At 43.2% G+C, this 23809-nt stretch overlaps 1 protein-coding gene across 1 annotated transcript in view; it reads left to right on the top strand.

Annotated features, from left to right (window-relative positions):
* Positions 1-23809, top strand: part of npas1 (neuronal PAS domain protein 1) — a 36420-nt gene that overhangs the window by 6035 nt on the left and 6576 nt on the right. The window contains exons 2-5 of the mRNA XM_044033020.1: positions 4306-4473; positions 5799-6037; positions 16845-16912; positions 19153-19242. Coding sequence (XP_043888955.1) covers positions 4379-4473; positions 5799-6037; positions 16845-16912; positions 19153-19242 — 492 coding nt within the window. The 5' untranslated portion in view covers positions 4306-4378. The remainder of the gene's footprint in view (positions 1-4305; positions 4474-5798; positions 6038-16844; positions 16913-19152; positions 19243-23809) is intronic.

The following is a 23809-nucleotide window of genomic DNA, read 5'->3' as shown; positions in this document are numbered from 1 at the left end:
AATGAATGTGTTATTGGTATAGATATTAGTCTTATTTGCGGTGGAGAGGATATTTAAGAAAAAAAAAAAAAGTCATGAAAATCCTCCGATCTATAACTATTTTATTTTTCTTGTAAACTGCACGTCATAAGGCTTGGTCCTGCTCGCCACCTTTGCATGATCGCTGTGTGCATGTTGTCTCCAGTGGGCAATGAGCTCTCCTCCGCCTCCACCTCCACATTCACAGTCTCGGCCATGCAGGCTCTGTATTGGGCCCCAGGGGTTGAGGAGATGAGGCATAAAACAACCATGTCTCTACCTAGGGGAGGTGGTGGCATGGCAGTGAGGCTATTGTCTGTCTGCGTGCTCTTTGACTTAAATGTGTTAATTTGCCTGATGCCCCTGACTTCCCGAGGGGAGGGGTGGCTCGGGGAGAGGAGGGGCACGCTAACGAACCTCTGACAGCTGGAGGCCCTAATTAAATGTCCCTGCTGAAAATAAACAGTGCAGGAGCCAAGCAAGCAGCCAAAGAGAGAGAGAAACGCACGGCAAACAGCGGCTATGAGCGCTCACCGCAGTGCCCCGCTGTTGAGATGGTGCCAGGAGAGCACGGCTCTATAGGGTAGGGGGTCTCCAACACACACTAGTGTATACACGTGCACATGCTGCACACTTATGAATATGTAGTACTGCAGCAACACATTGTCAACACCTGTGATCTCACACTGGACATCGCACTTACCTTTTCCTTTAAGTAGCAACCAGTCGTGAGTCGCACATAAGAATCCAAACTCCTGTTTTGAAACCTCAGGAATTTGACCAGTGCCATGTTGAGGTTTTGCAGCCAGAAATTCAGACGTCACCTGCAAACAGGCTCACTGGTGTCCACATTATATGTAGTGTGCTTTATATTCTACTTTCCTCTAAATGGGAGCATATTTTACAAACTTGCCCATCATCTTCTGTTGAAGAAGACCTGAAACTAGCGATTGAGACCAATAACTAAATAAATAAATAAAATGTTTACGCACGTAATAAATCAAATGAGAAGAAGACATTACTTGCCCCCTGGTAGATGTAGATATTCTTACTTACATATTGTCCTCGGCAAACAAACAATGTCCACTTTTTTATATATATAAGGACAATGTTTTCCATTTGTTATAGTTATTACTGTTTCATTTCGAGATGATACCGCTGACATTCCGGCTGCAGAAGCATTAGCAGTCAAAGTGGCAGGGCCCATTTGGGTGAGTGCATTAATAGGCCGCCCAACCTGCGACAAGGTTATGTGGCTGAGTGAATAATTACTATGGAGGCCTCTGTCCATTTTGTCCCTGTGTCTGCCCAGATAGAGTGAGATGCAGAGGGAGATTGAAAGATAGAAAGATGGAGGTGAAGGATTAGATAAGTGCAGATAGGGTCAATTAAGAGATGAACATACAGATAAGGGGATGGGGGAAACATGGGCATGTGTGTTTGTGTCTCCTTTTGATCTTGCTCTCCGATTTTACGCAGACTAATTTAGCATGTAGTGCATTTATCCAGGTGAGCTAGGAAAGGTGACAAAGGTAAAGCTATTAGACAGCGGTGCGCTGCCCTCTGCTCGACCCTGTCTCCTCTGCACCAGACTCTCTGAAATGGGGACTGTTCATGCTGCAGGTGGGAAAATACATAATAGGTTTCCTATAGATGGATAAAGTCTTAGCTTTAAGTTTAAGCCTGCGAGAAAATAGAATAGAATCAATAGAATTTCCCTGTGAAGAGGTTAAAGCAGTGATTGGCATATTGAATGCCACCGTTTGGATTAAAGATACAGAGCACGTCTTTTAAAAAGAAACAAATCTCAGCTACATTTAAACCGTTGTCCATTGAGTTTGTGTTTTGACGGCTATTTCGTTCGTCCAGAATTCAAAATGCACGCTCGTCCTAACTGAATGCAAAGCAAACAACTTCCTCCCAGTACAACTGCTTATACAACTGTATCCTGCACCACACAACTCCCAATTTCCCTGAATGCATGCAGTGTGGACAAGTAACACCACGATAAAAGACGGATATAAAGCACAGCTTACTGAAGCGCCGTAGAAAGACAAATGAAATGTCTTGCTTGGCAGAAGGTAACTAAAATGTGTGAGAGCAAAGGAGGGGCAGAGAGAGAAATGACTCAGAAGTCATCAGGGCGCGATAGAAGCTTCACACTCGAGTTTTAACATTCATTCTTTGAATCCCATCCAACTATTGATATGCAAAAAGACATCCATGTTCTGTAATTACTCACATACTAATGTCATTTTTAAATTTTCCATAAATTTTCTCCATCCTTGACATTTATTTTAGCTCCCATGGTATAGTACACTTATACATTATGTATCACATAACATTTAATAGGGCTAGGCAATGTGGACGAAAAACGTCATCAGGATAAAACCACGTTTCACATGAGTCTGTATTCATAATTAACACAATATGTCAGATAATTAAACATTACATTTAGTGACCGTTGAAGAGGTTGTTGTATTTGTTGTACTTTGTCGTACTGTGATATATAAGTGATATAAGCATATTTTAAACCAAAATTATCAACCCAGTAAATGTTATACTTGGTTATAATTGTTGTGCCCCAAGGCCAATCCATGGTTTCATTCTTTCATTAATGAATTCATCATCTGCCACAGTTCATCACAGGGCCAACATATAGTGACGGGCAACCATTTACTCTTACACTCACACCTATGGTCAATTTTGAGCGTCCAGTTAACCTGTGAATATTGTCATACAACCATGACTCCAGTCAACCTGTGGATGTGCAAACCAAAATTTGAGACGATGCATTGACTGAACATCGTACATACAACGAGAATGTGGTTCCACATGCGTGCCTAACCAATGCAATTTCTTATTTTAGTATGAATGGAACTTGGAGTACATACATGTGACCTGAATGTGTACGTAGCTCTCTGCACAGAACAGAAACAGCATGGAGAGCCTTTAAATACAGAGCTGCCTGAGCCTTAGTCTGACTTTACTTTTTAATCACCATTAATGCACAAGTTTGTGCATTATAAACAGTCTGGTTGAAGGAGATATTGAGAAATGAAAAATGTTTTGTTGCTTATCCACCAATGGTAGCCAGTCTTTCTGAACAAGGTCAATTTTAGCACTTGAAAACATTATGATTTATAAGCTTTATGGCTTAATTCACAATAAAACTACCCAAGATGCACGGACTTGGCACCTTGTCACTTTTCAGCAACTATTTTCTAATTGTTTAATCTCTTATTGACTCTTGTGCCTTTGCAACTGCAGGTCCAAGAAGTTTTCATGTAAGTATGTATATGGCTAATGTTGGCCGTTTCTTTGTGAAATCATGTCTGCCAGACCTGGCCAGCCTCTACTGATCCCTCTTAGCCAAGGTCAGAATAACCATGCTCAAACTCAAACATTATCCGTGTCTACTAGTCCGTTCTGCAAAGCTCTACATGACTCAATTGTGCTGACCCAGCCGGCCCAGAGAAAGAGACACAGAGAGAGAGAGGGGAAGGGGGCATCTCAGGCCCAAGGGCATGACACTGTGGTGCTCGGGGCCACACTAGCCCTTTAAATGTCAACACAGCACAGAGGGGAGGAGGAGGTTGGTAATCTGGTGAGGAGAGGGACTCCGTTTGAAGACAGAGAAGAATATTGGCAACTTCCACAACAGCAGGGTAATGTTTGAGATGGTGCGCAGGGTGCGTTTCATATTTAGAGATGATTGGGACATCACAGGAGACTCAGAGTTTTGTCTTATGTCTCTTACTTTGGGAACAGCTGCTGACCTTTACGTGTAGAAGTACATGGGATAACTAATTGCCTCCTCTCAGCTTCACTTCTTTCTTGCTTTCTTTCTTTCTTTCTTTGTCAAAGCACTTCAAAATGTCCAGCGTGTAAGATTTGGGTGAAATCGTTTTGCAAGTCTACAATCACCTGAATCGTTGTTTGAGTTGTTGAGTCCTTGATATTTAAATCATCCGTCTTCTTTTTAATGAGCAACGTAAACACTCCTTCATGCTTGGAAGCGATCTACTTACTTTACCTTTAAATGCACATCGTAATCTATCATATTCAAAAACCTTTATTGAAAGAAATTCTTCACACTTACCGCGGGTCTGGAAGGATTTTGTAAATTGTGACTGAAACATGTTCACTAATTACAAGATTAAAGGCTCACTGCTACGTGGAAAAATTCGACTTGTGCTTCCCACTGTAATGACTATTATTAGTCAATGAATCAATCTTACCTGACCTTTTGCTCCTCCTCTGTTTCTTTCTGTCATGGATCTCCAGGTCTGAGTCTGTTTCACCCTCAGCCAATCAGAGCCTTCGTTAACAGCAGCGTCGGCGCGCGATTGGGAGAAGGATGGCGACCATGCCGTTCGTTAGCGAAGGGAAGTGCGTGAGTGTGGAGTGGGACTTTCTGCAAGGACTGCTGGCCAAGCCTCCCACCCTACCCTGGTGAGACACACACACACACACACACATAGATTGATACTGTATAAGCCTTCATGCATGCCCATGAATTAATGGCTGTAAGGTGAAAGCCTCGCGTTAACAGCCTCGCGCACACACTGACAGCCTGAAGAGTTTCCCATCAATGAGACACAATCCAGGAGCTGCAACATATAACCTGTTCTGTTGCTCACCTGCCAATCCTGTCAGCACTCTGAATCTCCTCCCTTTACTGGGAGATTAACTCAATTTGGCTCGAATTATTAATGGGCGGTCATTTACAGGCGGATATAAAAACTAAGCAGAATCAATGTGTGCGTATCGATTGTTCTTGGTGGCCGGGATTGAGGCAGTATAATAATGAGATGTTACAGAGGCTAGCAGTGTGCTCTGAGCCCACAACACACACAGTGTGCACACATGTAGAAACACTGTCCGCAATGTCACAGCAGCTGTGTGGCTCACAAAGGTATAAACGTGGGAAAACAACAAACGGCAATTTTCTTTGTTGTTCTTTTCTTGCTTTGTTGCTTTCACACACATACACACACACACAGGTACGCAGCTATTCTTGTGAGGACTCTGCACTGACTTACCAACCGAAGCTTTACACTTGACCATAACCGAAACCAGTTAATGGCTATCCCCAACTTTAAACTAACCACAACTCCCTTGTTCCTCTAACCTTAACCAGGACCTCAGAAATGAGGTTCTGCCTCATACACACACACACACACACACACACACACACACACACAATACTTGTGGTCTTTCTTTGGATGAAGTGGCTGTGACAACATAATTCCACCACTCAGGCCTCATTGAGGAGAGTCAATACCCAATCAGAGAGACAGGCTACCTGAGCCCCAGCCCCCCTCTGTCACTCTGCCCCTCCCTCTCCTATTGATCCCTCAATCATGGCTTCGGCTCACCAGTGCAGGACCAGATGAGAGAGAGAGGCAAAGAACAAGGTTGGAGGGAAAGTGTGTGTATTTGTGTGTGCGTGTGTGTGTGTGTTCATTCACATATGGATTTTTGAGAAAATGGCATTATTAAGACTGTTCTGCCAGATAGAAGAGGGCCGTTTGTCTGTAATTACCAGGCCAAGAGATGGGTACGAATGGAGATTGCTTCACTTGAATTGCAGCAGTGATTACAGTCATATGTGTTTATAAAATGGGTTATTTAGATTGATGCTCTGGTCATTAATACTAAGCACAACAGGTGACCAGTTTCTTACCTTTTACACAGTGCTGATTTAGGCTATTTTCTATCCCCCACTCTTCCCTTCTTGCCTTTTCCACCCCCCGCGCCCCGGACTCAACCCACAGTCTGCAAAACCTTCGTAAAGAGAAGTCTCGCAATGCGGCTCGTTCACGCAGAGGGAAGGAGAATTTTGAGTTCTTTGAGCTGGCGAAGATGTTGCCACTACCTGGGGCCATCACCAGCCAGCTGGATAAAGCCTCAGTCATCCGGCTCACCATCAGCTACCTGCACATGCGCACCTTTGTCAGCCAGGGGGACCCGCCCTGGAGCCCCCTGATGGAGGGCGACAGCAACTGCAGCAAAGGTGAGGCCTGACGAGAAACACTACTGTGAAGATGTGCTGCCAGACACAGTGTACACATGTTTAGTAAATATGAAGGTATATATTTGAGAGTATGTATCATACTGACCAACTGTTTTAGTGCGTTCACACAGAAAACAAATCAAATTCTCTCCTCAGTTTTTCTGCACACATTTGACTGCCTGACCATTTGTGTTTAATGACTCAAACAATTCACCAGCTGTGTGTTGCACCAACCACATCTGTGGGTGTTTGCCAGTGTGTGTGTGTTCAGCTCAGCCTCCAACTGCTTTCAGAAACACACTAGAAACTCTGGTTCTTTCTGTTACCTGCCCTCATCTGTGTACCTTTATGAAGCTAATACATTGAGCCTTGGGACGCATGCAAATTTTTCACTCAAAATGAAACACTAGTAATCTTGTATGGATGCCTCTTTGCATCAATCTGCCCCACCATGTGTATGCATTTAAAGAACCTCGAGAATGTGTTGTGCTTTTGCTCTGAACACTCAGTTGATAGGAAACGGGGCCCCTGATGTTTAAAGGGCATTGAGGTCATGTCCTTGTGCACTTTCTCTGTGAAGCTGAGCTTGAAGCAACCAGCAGGTGTTAATATTCTGTATTTATATAAATAAATATTCACTGAAATTTGATTGTTTTTAGCCCAAAAGGAGTTTATAGTGCAGCTTTGTCATCACATTTTAATTCTTGGCAGCATGCAGAGCTGGAAACAAGACAAAACAAGTAATTAAATTTAAGGAATTTAAATACTAAAATATACAAAAGCAAACAAACACGATAATTCCAAATAGAGAAAGCACTCCAAGAGTACAAACAGTCACCAAGGCTTCTCATTTTCCATATTTGGATCACTACCAAAACCTTATCATTTCTTCCATGGGCCGTACACTAATGTATGTACCCAGAAAAATCACAGGTGAAAGCCAAACCCTAACATTTCATCCTGAAGATTTGTCATACATATAGTGTTATAGTGTGTTGTTGTGTGTGTCAACTGCAGTGTGCAGGTTTGCACCATTAAACATGGCTGTAACGGATCATTCTGCTGCTGATTCCTGCAGTTCTGTCTACAATGCAAATGAAACTGCAGAGATAAATATGGCGACGTGTGTTGCCAATGGACACAAACCGTTTTTAAAGTCGTGTTTCAACTCCCATCTCTCTTTCAGTCAAAAGCAATCTTCCGCTGTCTGATCTGCCCACTTACACCCTCCCACAGAGAGACACCACAAACATACAAACATGTAGCACAATCATCTACTCCTCTATTAACAACTGTAATTACTGCCGCTGTGTTTGTGAACACACCTCACAAACCTGTAAACATACATGTGCGTACAGACATATGATGATTTTACATAGGATAAATGTGTGTGCGTGTGTGTTGGGGGGCGGGGGGTGTTACACAAAGTGGGAGAAAACTATTGGTGCGATTTGTAATTACAGAAATTAACTATATAACGAGGACAGTGTAATTATACAGCCCGTCTAATTGCTACTATTACTGAGGGGGAAATGATGCAGCTACAGTACAAATTAGGTGTGTATGTGTGTTCATTGCTGTTCATATCTAATTTGAAAGTCAGCAAATGTGAGCCAAAAACCACGTTTTATGACTTGTATTACTATCTTTATCACAATATTAACTAATGGTATACACCAGGCAAGTCCAATATCCGGCCCGCGGGCCAGTCACAGCCCCTCGGTCAGACGTAGCTTCAGTTTTATCATGTCATCGTCATTAGCTCATCTGGTAAAGAGTTGCACTTTAGGCCCTGGCTCCTGGACAGATTCATGCGTTCACCTCCTATTATGTTATCTGACTCCAGGTGTGATAGAAAGGCAGAATTTGTTTTATTTTTTTCACTCCTGTGTGGCTTAGATATGGTTACATTGCCATTTAAAAATGACAACTGTGACAATGAAAATACAATTATTATAAAACAGTGCATTTGTATGTAACTTTTACTGTTAAAGAAAAGGTCTGAAGGGACCAATGGCCCCAAGGAATCTTCACATTTGATCAAATCTGGCCCTTGTTTGGACGCCCCTGGTATACACAGTGTGATATATTCACTTTAAAGTGTAACGAAACCCACTCCTCTGCAGCTAACTCTGCCTAAGGCCTGATTTTTTTAAAAACTGCCAAGAAGTGGGCTGAGACCTGAGTGAGGGACTTGGAGGAGGAGGGAAAGAGAGAGTGGAGCAGTGAGGGGGCGTGGTCTGGTAATCTGACACAAGATGTGTCTCAATCCAGGGTCTGGATCCTTCCAAGTGTGGATCTGTTGTATGGAGGCTGTCAAAATGCGTCACCGCACTGTGACGTAGGCTTTCCCAATTGACACACCAATTGTTGGCTCCTTCCAATGCGGCCGACGGTTGCTCATTTTAAAAGGATACATTGGTGTGTCCTTCGAGGGTGAGGCTATCCCAGAAGTCTTTGTGCGCCAGTGGCAGAGCTTTTTTTTTGAAACTTTTAATTATAACAACACGAGAACAGACTTGGTGGAGCCTTGATAATTGTAAGCCAAACACAAATGCAAAAAAGAATAAATAAATAAAATAAGCTAACAATACAAGAAGAAGATATAATTATGATGTAATTAGATATAATTTAGAGGCTTTTTTAACACAGACTTACTCAGTAATTTCAGCTCATTCTTCATATTATTTAAACAGGGTTTAGTTTAAAAATGTACATTTGTGAATGAAAGATAAGAGATGAGAAGCTTAACCAGGGTTTTTTGACACGATCAAACCTGCTTACATTATCTGCTGTGAATAATTAATCATTACAGAGTTGACTGCCTTGAAATGTTGACTTACGTATATTATGTTGTTGTTAAACTATTATAGAAATAGTGTTTTATATTTATTTATCTGTTGGTCAAATCATAAATCTGTGAGCAGTTAAGTTATATTTGTAAATCATATTCCTGGTTAGTAATATTGAAGGGACTACTTACTACTACTACTTTTAGTTTTACAAATTTGTTGAAATATATGTGATTTTTTTTTTTTTTCTTGGGACGTTTTGGCTGATTAGGGGTTAAATCAGCAATAACCGCTCAGGGTTTGGGATGTTGAACTTCACGCTGATTAGACAAATGAGTGATGAAGTGATGACTAAAATATGGACTAAAATAACATAACAAAACAAATAGCATTACTAGATAGCCGTAATGTACGCTGGTTTCCATCCGAAAATAATGGTTTATCAAAGTATGGAAAATAATAAGTATGGAAAATACTGTAGGTGGCCTCTGTGCTCCTGGTTTTTAGATTTGGCCAACATCACTGCAGGTCTGACAGTTTTTTGCATGACAGAGGCCGTTTTCAAATGAAGGCCGTTTTACAAACTGCAGCAGATTAATCTCATTAAGCTGTCAGATCTCACGCATACACACACACTGTATATATGTACTGTATTATGTTTCTATTTGATTTACAAACAGCGGAATGCTCACAAACGCTGTGACCTTGACTAAAGCTCTGCACGCAGTGAGTTGTTTTCCCTTAGTGTTCCACATTTTTCCTTGGCCTTGATAGAAAAATATCCTGCTCTTTGGAAAAGTAGGCGCCTAAGTAGCTCCACTGTCCTGTGCACGACTCGAAAGTGTGGTAGAAAGATGGATGCGAGGTTTGCTGCTGCTCACATCGAAATGAGAAGCACCGTGGACCATAACTGTAAATATATAAAAGTCTGCCGCCGTGGCGCGAAGGTCACGGAAAATGGTGAGGCATTAGACAAACACAATGAATGGCAACAGGTGCCAGCTATGGATGGTACAAGAGTGTGAATTATCCTCAGCATTTTCCTCCATGTGGTCGAGATCTAATGTGTGTATGTTTTATTAAATATTTGGAGCTTTTTTTTTTACGGGCAGGTCACAAAGACTCGGCGGGGCTGAGGCTGAAAATGTGATGCTAATTTGGACATCAGTTTGAACAAGTCTACCCACAATGCTTTGGCAGGGTTTTAAGTGTGATGCATGACTTTAATTCCGTTAGTGGAATGTGGTCAGAGATCCAGCTGAAAGGAAGAGGAGGATGGAGAGGAGGGGAAGGGAAGGAGAAGGAATAAAAGGGGAGGAAAAAGCAGAGGTGGACTGAGGTGGAAGAGGACTGTGGATGGAGGAGGAGGGTGGGGGGGGAGTTTGCATTCCTCCACACTTCCTCTGAGGTCTGAGGGTGTTTGGATGGGCGAGGGACGGCGGAGAATGGAGAGAAGGTGGATGAGAGCAGAGGAGAGGGAGAGGGATGGAGTGGAAGGGAGGGAGGGGCTGGTGTGGCTTTTGTCTGCTTCCCACGTTTCAAAGCCAGTCTTGAAAAATGAATAGACAGAGGAAAATCAATTGCATGACCTTCACAGAGAGAAAGAGAGAGAGATTGAGAAAGCTGGAGAGAGGGGGGTTGAAGAGAGAGAGAGACAGACACAGACAGATTATGGAAGGATGGAAAGGAAAGGAAAGGCTGAAAGAAGGAAAAGTAAAATGACCCATGATGGTCATTCCCATTTGGTGTGTGTGGGTCGTTGTGTATGTGTGTACTTATTTGCACAGCCCATTCAAGGACTGAACTCTTTTATTTGAAATCATTTATATTTCAAAACCTCCCTATATTGAGTAAATTTTGCTTTGGGGGACAGTTTTGTTTTTCTTTTTCTCTGCATTTTTAAAGCAGAAGCTATATTTTCATCTTTATTATTGTGGCCTTGGTTATCATTTCTACAGGTTGTGATGGCTATTACGGGACGTCTAGATTAACTGTATTTATATCTGTGAAAACACACAACTATGCCAAGTTAAGTAGATACAAAATGAACACTTAATGTGATGAGACGGCAGTTACGGACCACTTTCCAGCTGACACCACTGTTGTGGTTGAAGGAGCCCAGTGTGGTGACGACCTGAACCATGAGTGGTGTCATGATGCACCGATGCGCCCTGCAACAAGTTGGGAATGTGAGAGAACATCGGACTTCTGATGTCTGATGTTTAGTTGCTCTTCAAAACCAACTCACAAGGATGTCAGCCACTGGTGTGTGAACTGCTATTTCTGAAGTCGGGCGTGTAGTCGCCCCCTGATGGCCACTTAAGAGAATCTAGGTTTAAGTCACTTCAGCATCTGCTTCACCCTCTGGGGGTGGTCAGGTTGGTAGTGGTCAACTGTAGGATATGGCTGGTTACATCTGTGTTCTGTTGCTATTTAATAATAATACATTAGATGAAAAAGAATCTCATTATTTTTACAACTTTATTCTTGTATTATTACGAATATAATCTCAGAAAATTCTGACTTTTTTCTTTTCTTTTTTTAATATTACAACTCTATTATTGTAATATTACGACTTTATTCTCATAATACGACTTTATTCTCGTAAAATTACGACTTTATTCTCGTAAAATTACGACTTTATTCTCGTAAAATTATGACTTTATTCTCGTATAATTATGACTTTATTCTCGTGAAATTATGACTCTTCTCGTAATATTACAACTTAATTCTCATAAATTCATTAATTCCTTTATTCTCGCGATATCGTGACTTTATTCACATAATATTATGACTTTATTCTCGAAAGATTAAATCTTGTTCGGCCCTAATACTCGGTCGTACATTTGATTCAAAGGTTTGGCTGCATAAATGTGTAACACCTCAGCCTTCAGCAGGTGCAGTGCAGCAGCTGTGGTCCTCCTCAGTCTTTTATATGGTACAGTACAATGACAACTCACTGCCAGCAACAGGGCCAGCTCAAGTGTTTTACTGTCCATGTTAGTGAGGTCAAACACACCTCTCTCCTCCTCACCACTGGTGACATTGACTTTCTTTCTGCCTTCCCTCACTCGAACCCCATCTCTCCCTCTCCTCCTCTCTTTCACTGCCAACATCTCCCTTGCCTCTATTCTGTCTCTCCCCCCCCCACCTCCTCATGTTCTCCCTGCGTCTGCCTCCCCTTTAGCGTTTAAAGCGGCCGGGGCTTTTAAGGCAAGTTAATTGCACTCAAATTATGTTCGACCGCAAGAGGAGTGAGGGAGTGATGGAGGAGAGACAGTGAGAGATAGGGGAGACATGGCAGGATGGGGGAGGGATGGATGTCAGCATGAGCAGATAATTGCGTCAGAGAAGGACACTGCGATTACACACTCTCGCTCTCTCGCTCTCCGTTACTGAACAGCTGAAACGTCACATTTGGATGTAAGTAAGCAGGTGATCCAGCTGTTGTTGTCAAAGTGTGAAAGCGATGGCACAGCCAAACGTGAGAGAAGACGGGGGACACTGTTTACACTGTACAACACTGTGCACACAGTATTCTCACCGGTGTACAACACTGTGTGTCCAACTGCTCTGCGCTGTCCCAAACCAAGCAACTAAAAATGACCTTCCTGTCCTCTTTAAAAGTAGGTTTGTCGTCCCTCCCCTTCTGCAAGAAAGCCAAGATGGTGATCATGGAGTAAACGAAGTGTGCTTGAGTGAACCCATTATTTTACAGTATACTTTTCGACTGTTTAAGTGCCCAACCCGCGTTCTCGCGCTGCACTGCACGTTGCCTCACCTGTCCTTGTGAACGCACTTGAAATGCAAACTGAGACAGGACAAGAGAGAGGGGAGCTCAAGAGTGAGAGTGAACGTGAGGTTCACTGCGTCTATATCTGTTTGGTCCCCATGGCAACATCTTAACCTGGATAAAAAGGCTGACATTGTGGGGTGCACAGGAGGATGGTGTTTGTGTGTGTTTCTGCATGTAGGATGGGGAATATTTGGGTGTGTGTTCACGTATGTGTAGCCATTACTCTTGGACCTGAAGTGGGACTAAATTATGTATTAGATAGAGTATAATGAAAATCATTCAAATGAAATTTCTATCTTTTCTTCTCAGGGAGTGCAGGGGGAGACCCTGGGAATTGACCTGCGAGTCAGACTATAATTAACGTGTCCAATCGTGCCCCGTCCCATTCTGTCTCCTATTCCCACAATGAAATTAAACCTTGCAGCAGCAAACTCCAGGGAAGCTAATGAAATGGGAGTGTGACAGAAAGGAGCAATAAAAGTTCTCTGGTGCACCCACAGGTTCAGGTCTGCCTCTTGGCCTGTTACATATACTATAATATGTACACACAAGCAGAAAGTGAATGCATACTCATCTGGATCATTCAGCTTTATCACTTGAGTCCACTATTACTTTGATAACATGACTTGGTTAATTGCTGATGTCTGGGAACGTGGCTGTAAAACAAAAAACAAAGTCAGCAGGCTAAAGACAGGTATATACAATCTAATCCACTTTATTTGGAGGTAAAACTTATAGTAAACACAGTCTAAAAATAGGTACTAATCTATTTGTGCCGGTGCAGTAGATTTTTGTGCAGCTGGATTCCTTTACTTACAGTCCAGAGTATTAATATGTAGAAAATGTGTTCTGAACAACAATTGAATGACAACCAAGAAGTGCATAGTCGTGTGTAGCAGCAGAGTGGTGACTCCGCTTTGTAATAACAATAATAATAATAATAATAATGATGTGCCTATTTTTAAACTACATCTTGCTGTGTTGATGTAAATTGAAACTGCGGGCACGCACTTTAATGTTGCATCCATCAATTTGTTTCATTTTGATTGTGCGGGAAAGATTATAAAAGAGAAAAGTATTCAGACAAAGCAGTCTACCAATTACTTGCAATTCTCAAAACTGCAGTTTCAAATGAATAAAAGGACTTATGAGGTATTTTCTGGGAAGAATGTGTCCTGCTGTTTCTGCTTCAAAGAGTCATGGGAGGCCAAGATGCACCTGCTGTGTGGGTAAAACATGGTGTATTTGAAAAATCTCTTTATTTGACCTCCAAAACTCTCTTTCTGTAAATGACAGATATGAACGTGTATTAAAAGCACATCAAAGAGAGCTTTAAGTGGGATCATGCATGTGCTTTTTGGAGCGAGTGAAGTGACAACACATACTCTTTTACAGTGATCATCAGTTTTAAAGTAATGCTTCATCAGTTACTGTAGAATAAAAGTCACACATTGTTCTGGAGTTCAAACACTGTTTTTATGTGAGCATTTCACTTGAATGAGGTCTTGCATGTGTGTGGTCACACATGTTTTTTGTCAGCGTTTGTATATTTGAGTGTCTGTTTGTGAGCTGCTTAACTTTACATTTCCTGGTGAATGTGTGAGGGTGAAGGTGTGAGCTGAGGAAGAAAGGATTTTGTTGTTGGTGGTGATCCACATTTGTGCACTGAGCAACCTTTTTGCTGCGTTTGTGCTTCTTGTAGTTTATAAAAGATTCTTGTGTTATATGTAAGCTAATTCTAAATTAATGTTCCAGACAGGTCCTCATAATGCCAAGTCCCACACGTACGCACACACACACACACACACACACACACACACACACACACACACACACACACACACACACACACACACACACACACACACACACACACACACACACACACTGAAGCAAGGGTTCATAGCTCCATCACAGAAGGATCTTTGTTCTCAGGGTGAGATACCAACACCACAAGACTCTCTCTTCATACGTGTCCCCACACGTGTGCGCACACACACACACACACACACACACACACACTCCAGTGTGTTTTGGTTTCCTGGCCACATCATTGTACCCTGGCAATCTTTAGGTGCGTATGTGTGCATGGACTCATCCGTCATGTCACATCCTTCGCCCTGCTGACACTACTCAGCATTACTGATCACCCACCATCACCTTCACTCCTCCAGGGATCTCAGGACACACACACACACACACACACACTCCCTCCCTCCATGCGTTGCTTTTCACTCTTGCAGTAATCACAAAATAACATCAGCGTGTGCATGTCTCTGTGTGTACTTTCATTCATTCTCATATGGTCATGATGGGGGTCGCTTCCTCCAGACTCCCCAGTGATGCAGCTCCATCCCTCCCGCCCTGCGACGGTGCCTGACAGGCAGGCAGAGAGTGTGCGATGGACTCCCCATCCCCCTTTCAGGCAGCCAGCGACTGGCTAGGCTGAAGGGTCCCAGCACCAGACCCCCTTTCATAGCCCTGAATGGACTTGCCTTATTTATATTCACACTCTGTCACACGGGGGGACCCCAATCTCACAATGCCACTGTGGCTTTGTCCAGCAACTCTGTATTTATGTGTGTGAGTGAGCGAGAGAGAGTTTGTGTTGTTTAATCGGGGGGCATGTTGCCACTGTGTAGTCCGTACATGAGAATTCATTGCTGTGTGTATTCCTAAAGTGTGGGTCTGTCTGTGTGTGTGTGTGTGTGTGTGTGTGTGTCTGTTGCTCTAATGGAATGCCTCCCTCTTCTATTCACCCGAACCCACATCACAGACAGGCAGCTGGGCAGTGTGTGTGTGTGTGTGTGTGTGTGTGTGTGTGTGTGTGTGCGTGCGTGTGTGTGTGTGTGTTCCCCGACCCTCCCTCTGTGTTCACTTGTAACCCAGAGCAGTGCTTTCATTTTCCTGTCATAACGTGTATTGATTTCCCTCTGCCTTGCAGCAACACACACACACACACACTCTCTCTCTCTCGCCCTCTCTCTGTCTCAGCTATCCAAGGATCCTTACGGTCTTGCGTGCAGCCCCGCACACATGCACACACTCCTATGTTCTCGCACAAACCACGCACACACTGCTGGATAGTGGACACAGTATTCAAACACCGCTCTGTTGGACTGAGATTAGTGCTCACATATGGTGCACGCTTTTCCAATCACACACTTGCAGGTGCGCACACACACACACACACACGAGCCATCACGCACACTTTTTGACATAAAACAGTAAATACGGCTGATTACTAAATTAATCTTCCACGTCACCGCAGCCTCTTGTGCCGGCGCTTGCTTTGGAGAAAGTGATCACTCTTGCCTTCCGTAGAGTTTTCTCATTTTCCCAGTCGTACCCTCCGTGCGCCTCTCGTACCTATCTCTCCCCCCCCGCCCCCCTCCTCAAACCACCTCCAACTCTATTTGGATTGTAATTGCCTTGGTAAACAGCACCACTTTGGCACTGAAGCAGCCCTGATAGCTTGTGTTTGGGATGCATTAAGAGTGGCGATGTGGACACTATGTGTGTGTGTTTGTTTGTGTTGTGTGCCTGTCCGTATGCTTGGTTGTTGTTGTTGTTGTTTCTGAAACACAAGCGTTGTGGTCGATTCCTCTTGTTCATGACACTTGATTGGTTCAAGTTCACAGGTTTTATTTACCAATCACTTTCTGTAATTCCTGATATCACATAGTGAAAGTAAAAAAGTGCTTTTTATTTCTGTTATTGATTTGATCATTGACAGACGGCAGACAATCAGAGCAGAGAGTGATGGGAACAACGAAACCGGCTCAAACTCTTCTATCGCATTTGTTGAGATTTCATCTACGTTGAGGGAGATGAAAGGCTTCCACGAGCCCTGCTACTCTGACAGAGACTTTTTGAAATCTGTATAATGATAATTATATAATGTACATGATAATGTATTTCTGCTATAGTGATCCTGACACTGTCCTGTCTTAATGGATTTATAATCTGACCATTGATGTTGAAATCTTTCAAACATGGAAGTTTGTTGACATTATTTGCTGCTACTCATGGAAGAAATAAGTTCAGTTGCCTCGACTTTTAGGCCCCTGATGCTGCTTTGGAAGGTCAAATGTGTATTTATGATTTAAAAAAAGAAAAAAGAAAAAAATCAACTTTATAGTCTAAATACAAAGAGTTAGTGTTGATGTCATTCATTATCTGATGTGTGTGTTTTCTCTCTCTCTCTCTCACTCCACAGTAAGACGATCATCTCATTCGCTAGCTACTGACATATTTGAGCAGCACCTCGGGGCTCACCTCCTGCAGGTAATGACCTCGGCATGTGCTTGTGTTGTGTTGTTTCGATGCAATTCGGGTGAGTTTGTGAGGAGAGATCGCGACAAAGCAAAATCCAGGACACACGGGGGAGCATGTATGCAGTTTTAAAATGACGATTATTACAAATTACCAAAGAAAAAAGCACAGCTTCTACAGGGTAAAGTGTCAAGTATTTAGTGTGACCTTCCCTTAGGGTTAAACTTGAACACGAGCACAGCTCTGGTTCCTAATTAATGTTATTGTTAAAACCCGTGTATTGTCATGTAGACAAAATATCTCCTGTGAAAAAGGTCTATTACACCAAGTGTATTGAAGCCATATGAGTTTAACTCATTGAAATCTTGCAAATAGAATATATTAGCAAGATGTCAATGAGTTAAACAGTTGGTCACATAATTCCAGTCCAAACGCCAATAATCACAGTTTGGCAGACAAGAATAAACAACATGAGGGACAAAAAAAGTCACGTACCTCTTCCCCAGCACACAACAACAGAAAGGAAGAGGTAACGTGGGAGACGTTAGACAAAAGCAGACATAGCAACACATAACCGAAACTTAAGTTCCACATGTCTGTCAGGTAAAACAAATTTTGTTGAATTATGAATAGAAATATCAAATTCGATTGTCATTGTATCCTCTAGGAGTATAAATAGAAAGACAACTGAACTTTCTTAATTTCCTTAAGATGACTGTTTCTTCAGAAAAGTCCAGTTGCCTACATCTACACTCCTGAGGGTTTAATGTACGGAAAACTTTGTGTGTCACAACCTTTGACAACTTCACTTAAACAGAAAAGCACATTTGCTGCACAAGTGGCTGTGCTGCAAATCAGTGTGTTGGTTCCGTGTGTGAGCTCAAGTCCTCACTCCTGGGACTTCAATTTCTAAGCAAACTCCAAACACATGAACACACATGGGCACACACTCGCACGTCTCATAACCCTCAGATGCTTGGACAATATTGTTGGCTGCCAAAGAATGCCTCCCTTTTTCACTGACGGATGAATGGAGCCCGAGGGGGATTCTGGGGCAGGAGGGCTGCAGGGATGACGAAATGCGGGATGTAGAGACAAAGAGTGAGAGGAAGTGTGGAAAAGGTAACACCAAGGATTGTACTTTAGACTAGGAGGAGGTGGAGGGAGGGGAGAGCAACCAGAGGAGAGAGGGATAAAGAAAAAGTTGGAGGGATTAAGTTGGAAACAAGTAGAGGAGTGGGAACAGTTAGAGAGAGACAGGAAAGGCGAGGGAATCGAGGCTAAGAGTTTAGAAGTGAGACGGTTGTGGTAAAACAAAGAAACGTTACATATGTCTGCTCTCCTCTGGCATTTTAAAGAGGAAGGGAAGCTCAGGGAACGGCGCTGATAGAAATCAAATTAACGCTCCAGAAAAACTGTATGATTCTCCCCTCCCAGCCGTCCTTCCGCTGTAATAGCCTGATAATTGCACTTTAGTTCTCCGACATTCAGGCGGCTGGTTCCTCCTCGCCACGACACACGACGCCTCACACCCAGGCCGTGCATTTGCATACTGGATGTGTCAGTTGCATAAATTACCAGTGCCACTTTAAGCACTGGGCCGCCAAAATAGCAATCATTCTTCTAGAGCAAAGTGGCACAGGTCTGTGTGTGTGCGTGTGTGCGTGTGTGTGTGTGTGTGTGTGTGGGCTCATTCCTGGATGCTTGTTATGACGATTAATATTATTCTCTGAAGTAGTCCTCTCTAATGGCCTGGCTGTATACCTTTCACTTCTCATTAGAGTCATCGCAGACGGTGATGACTCTGGTTCTGTCTGTGTCTTTACTGGTGTCTGAGTGTGTGTCTGTGTGTGTAATGTTCACGTCTGTGTGTCAGTGTGTGTGTGTGTGTGTGTGTGTGTGTGTGGGCCAGTACTACTGGACAAAGCTTTTTCTCTGAGTTTATTGCAGCTGATTGAAACACCCCTGGTCTCTAAGCTCGGTTTCTCAAGCTTCTTAGCTCTATTTGCTTAGCGTATATGTGTGTGTGTGTGTGCGCGTGCATATGCGCATGCGCATGCACATGTGAGTGCATGCACTTTTTTAAATTGGGAAAAGAGGCAGAGGGGTGACAGGTTGTTTGTTCTCTAGCTCATTGTAATTTGTTCGATACACACTAATTGCTCTAATTTGTCTGTCTTGTTTCTGTTTGCCTCTTTGTGTGTGTGTGTGTGTGTTGGCTGGTGTGGTGTGTGTTTTTTTTATGTGTACAGTCTCTGGATGGCTTTGTGTTTGTGGTCAGTCAGGAGGGACGCTTCCTCTACATCTCAGAGACAGTTTCTATCTACTTGGGACTCTCACAGGTAAGACAGCCCCATCACATGCAAGCATGTGCACACATGCACACACACACACACACACACACACACACACAAGAATAATCCTTTGTATACAAGTGCATTTGCACTCATGTGCCTATCTTCTGCTTACACACTCATATCCCCTCCCATGAGTGTGTGTGTGTGTGTGTTTGTGTGTCCGAATATCTTTGACTGCACTCCTCGCGCTCGCTCTTCTCTCGAGTGCAACTCTCTTGGGGCCAGTGCTACTCCCTCTCTACCTCTCTCTCCCGCCCTCTCTCCCTCTCCAGGTGCTCACCTCTGTTGATTGCCTGTGGCCTCTTGTACTGTGAATGTTAAGTCCTGCCATTTTGCCCAGATGCATAAATAATAACAGTAATTACTGGTCCAGCAATCAAAGTGTCGCCCCAGCGCACTGGGCCTGTCTGGGGGAACAAATCGATAGGCATCTTAAAAGCCACATTGATTGTAGGGAGGGGGAAAAACACCAAGGGGGATGGGAAGATAGATAGAGACAGCTGGAAAGAGAAAGAGAGGGGGAGGAAAAGAGGAGAGGTGTGATAAGAGAGAATGTTTTAAAGTAAGAAGAATAGTACAGCATGGGAGGGAGGGAGGGAGAAAGAGGGAGCAGAACTAATTTAGCTTTTTTTATGTGGTAATTTGATGTGATTGGGGTGTCACTGTCCACCCACCACATTACTCTCTGTCTTAGTTTGATATGAATGTCAAAATGTACATTTAAAAGCAGACGGTCAGTGGAAGCGTCCCTCCAGATGAATAAGCCTCTGATATGACGATATCAAAGGCTCTTGTTGGATAGGTGTGCAATGTTAGGCCTTGCTAGATTTAATGACGATGACGATGCTCACAGCTCACTTTGCTCGAACTAAGTCCTCGGCTTTAGCAGTGTTATGTCTGTGATTTAATTAAATTTCTAACAGAGGAGAAAGGAGAGAATAGGTATATATGCCATTTCACTTATCTGCTCTGCAACAGTGTTCAAGAAAAACTATAACTTTGGACCAATTTTTAGTTTTCTAGCCTCCGAAGCAGGGACTTCACAAATTCTCCCTCTGAAATAGGTTGTTGGTTCGTTGCTGTGAGTTTACTGACAGCTAAACCATTCTGTGTCAGAATATGGTGTGGGTAAAAACTACCCCGATCAAAACTTACCCAAACGCTTGTGTCTCCCTTTCCTCACCTCGGTGAGCTGCATGTTTCCAGCTGTAATGATGCTTGAGATTTGCCTTTTTAATCCCTGCAATCACTTCCCCACAAGCCAGCGACACACGCTTATCTTTTTATTTCAAAATAAAATGATAATAGTTTGTCAGTTTCCTTTGGAGATCTAATCCTGTCTTACTTTTCATGTCTTGACAGAGATAATAGCCACACCGTGTGGCTATTATCTCTGAAGTAACCGCTCTACAACCATTGGACTTTTAATCACTGGAATAATTATATGAGAACCTTTTGAATTTGCTGAGTCACATTGTCACACAGATTGTAAATGCCCCAGATGTTGGTGTCTCCAAAATCAGTTATTTAAGTACGACGTAAATGTAATGTATGTGCACAAGCTCCTTCTAGAATCTCCGTATCCGCCATCCGCCCTGACAGACATGCAGAACTATAAATCCACCACTGGAGTCACATTAGAAACAAGATCAGTTGCATTTACAGCTAATGTGAAGTGGATGAATGAATACAGTGGCCAGTAACAAGTGTTTTGTATGACAGACGTGAAAAAGATCCCGACCTATTCTTTAGGATGACGTGAATTCAATATTTGTGCAAGATAAGGAGAGGGGCGCCTTGAGTTTTCACTTAAGACACACATGCGCACACTCAGTTTAAAAAAAAAGAATACAAGGACAAAGAGGAAGATAGAGTCGGGTGAAGCTACAAGACGGAATAAAAGGGTGATACAGGGAGAAATGAAGAGAACCAGACAGACAATTGTGAGAGGGGAAGAAAATAAAGGAGAGCAATGGAGGGGAGAGAAAGAGAGACAGTGGTTAAGACGAGAGAGTGTGTAAATAGAGTTTAAATGTGCAGTAGGAATGAAATTCGCCTTGGGATTGCCTAGGTAAACAAGGCAGCTGAGGCTTTGGTGGAGATGCTAATAAAACAGAGCTGTTCTTATCAGCTGAGCAGATGGCCTAACCCATCACATCTACTCAAACAGGGCCCAAACCATCAGCATTCTAATGAAATTATTTATGATCAAAGATTACGTAGAAAACCTTGAACATACAACGGCACGTTTACCTTCCCAAACGGATGAGAGTGGGCGCGGGCATGTGTGTGTGTGTGGGGGGTTTATGATGAGAAAGAGAGACAGTCGAAAAGAGCAGATAGAGTGATTTAGGGAATATATGAGCGAGAGTGTGTGTTTATGGAAACAAACGATGAGAGAGGATAACAAATAAAAAAGAGAGAAAGGTAAGGTGGGATGGAGAGGACACAAACACTTCACTATACTTTGTATGTGAGTGGAGGCGGACACAGGGGAGAGAGGAAGGACAGACAAACAAATGATGTTCTGAGTGGAAAAGTGTAACTGGTGGTTTGTTTAGAGGGCATGTCGCCCCTGTGGACTGCCCCTGTCCTGCCGTCTCCTGTCCCCCCCCGTCTGACCCCACTGCTCTGGCTTACACCCTGGGCTGCTCCCCAGACGGGGGGGTTGCTTAGCCGGCTTAACCCAGGTCAGACACCTTGACCAAGGGCACAGCCTGCCGCCCACTCCCCGGGGTCTGCAAGTATCATTTTTCTTCTCAGGTCTCCAGTCCAGGAGCATGGGGATAAACCTGGGAACGCCGCATTACATATTTTTTATTGGGGGGTTGCTGAAGAAGGATGGATGGAGTAGTGGAAGTGTAGACAAAGGCTGGAGAAAATGAAGAATAGGAGGGAGGAGAGGTGGAAAGGATGCAGAAGTAAAAGTAGGGGCTGGGAGGAGAAAGGAAAGGGATAAATGGGGTAAAGAGAAGGGAGGAAAGATGGTAGATTGAGGGAGGAGAGAATTGATCTGGGAATGGTTAGTATGCAGCCCCCGCCAATCCTCCCCCCTCCCCACCTCCCCGCCTCTCTCCTCTCCCATCAGTCAGTGAGGGCTGAGGGCTGAGAGTGTGTTGTGGACCACTGCCCGGATGCCTCATACATATTAAAGCCCCCTGCTATTATTTATATCATGTCTCTCCTTCCTCTGCTCACTGCCCCACCAACACCACCCCCAATCCCCACCTCACCGACATACATGTACGTGAATGTCTGCACACACACACACACACACACACACACACACACACACACACACACACACACACACACACAGGTTCATGGAGATGCACTGACAGACACCTTCTCACACAAACAATGACACACAATGACACACGGAGACAAAAAAACAGACAGTCTAGTCACATACACAGAGAAACAGAGGTGTGTTGTGCGCACACACACGCACACACTCACAGAGATTTGAATGATCTCAGTCTCTCCTCACTCCCTCCGTGCCACATTCTATACCTGTTTTTATGTCTGAGCCTGACTCATCCTCTCAATCGCTCCTTCTTTTTCTCATCTTCTCATTTCTGTCTGATCTTTTTTCAATCCCTCCCTCTTGCCAGTGATGGAGTGATATTATTCGGATAGGTCTTAAGCCCACTAAAGCCCGTAAGGACCTGTTTGTCTCTCTACCTTGTTTTCCAATGCCACCGGGCCAGGGGATTGTGTCTCTGTCAGATGGCTGGTACAGTGCAGGGTCTGAGCAGAGGTAAATTTAGTCCTTGTTTAAAAATGACAAGAATTCCCTTTGCACAGGATTTTCTATTTATGAAAGACAGACGCCTTAACCGTTGATGGCTGTGTTGACAGATAGGCAGGCAGATATTTCAGAAACCAAACCGCAGGTTTATTTGCCTGTCAAATATCCAGCACCTTAATGACGATAACTCTTAATTTTTTTTTAAACCCAACTTGACTTTTCTCGAGAGAAATCTTTAATAACTCAAGACTCCTTAACAGATGCTCAGCATATAGGAAGACATTTAAAAAGTGAATTTTAATGTACATATCCACAAGCTCTTTATGTTCAGCATCGGAATTGGTGCAACCTTTAAAAACGTGTGTTGGAAACTTACACTTGGTCCTGAGGTTCCATAGTGTAGTGATATTACCGTATGTGATGTGTTGTTTACAATTTACTGCATGTCAAAATAGCGTATTAACAATTTAAAATTAAGAAAAGCAAAAAGTTATATTTAGAAAAAACACTGTAGTTGTAGACGAAACACCAGATTTTTGCGTGTTAAATTTGAAATTTGAACAGTATAACAGAAGCATATTTATAATTTGCATTTTGTCTCAATGTGCTGTGCAAAAACAAATGTAAAGTATGTACAGGCATTTTTTCCCAACTCTGTCCTCTCTGGCGGCAAAGACGCTGAATTTCCATTATTATCATAATAACCACACGTTGGCTTTGACTTGCAACTTCTCAGCTTTCAGAAACAGTTGGAAATTTTCCAGTAGCACAAACTGTCGTGTAATTACGGTAGCGCGTGTG

This window comes from Solea senegalensis, linkage group LG8 (assembly GCF_019176455.1).
Source record: "Solea senegalensis isolate Sse05_10M linkage group LG8, IFAPA_SoseM_1, whole genome shotgun sequence".
Lineage (NCBI taxonomy): Eukaryota > Metazoa > Chordata > Actinopteri > Pleuronectiformes > Soleidae > Solea > Solea senegalensis.
The sequence above is the reverse complement of the archived record's forward strand: the minus strand, read 5'-3'. Positions and strand labels throughout refer to the sequence as shown.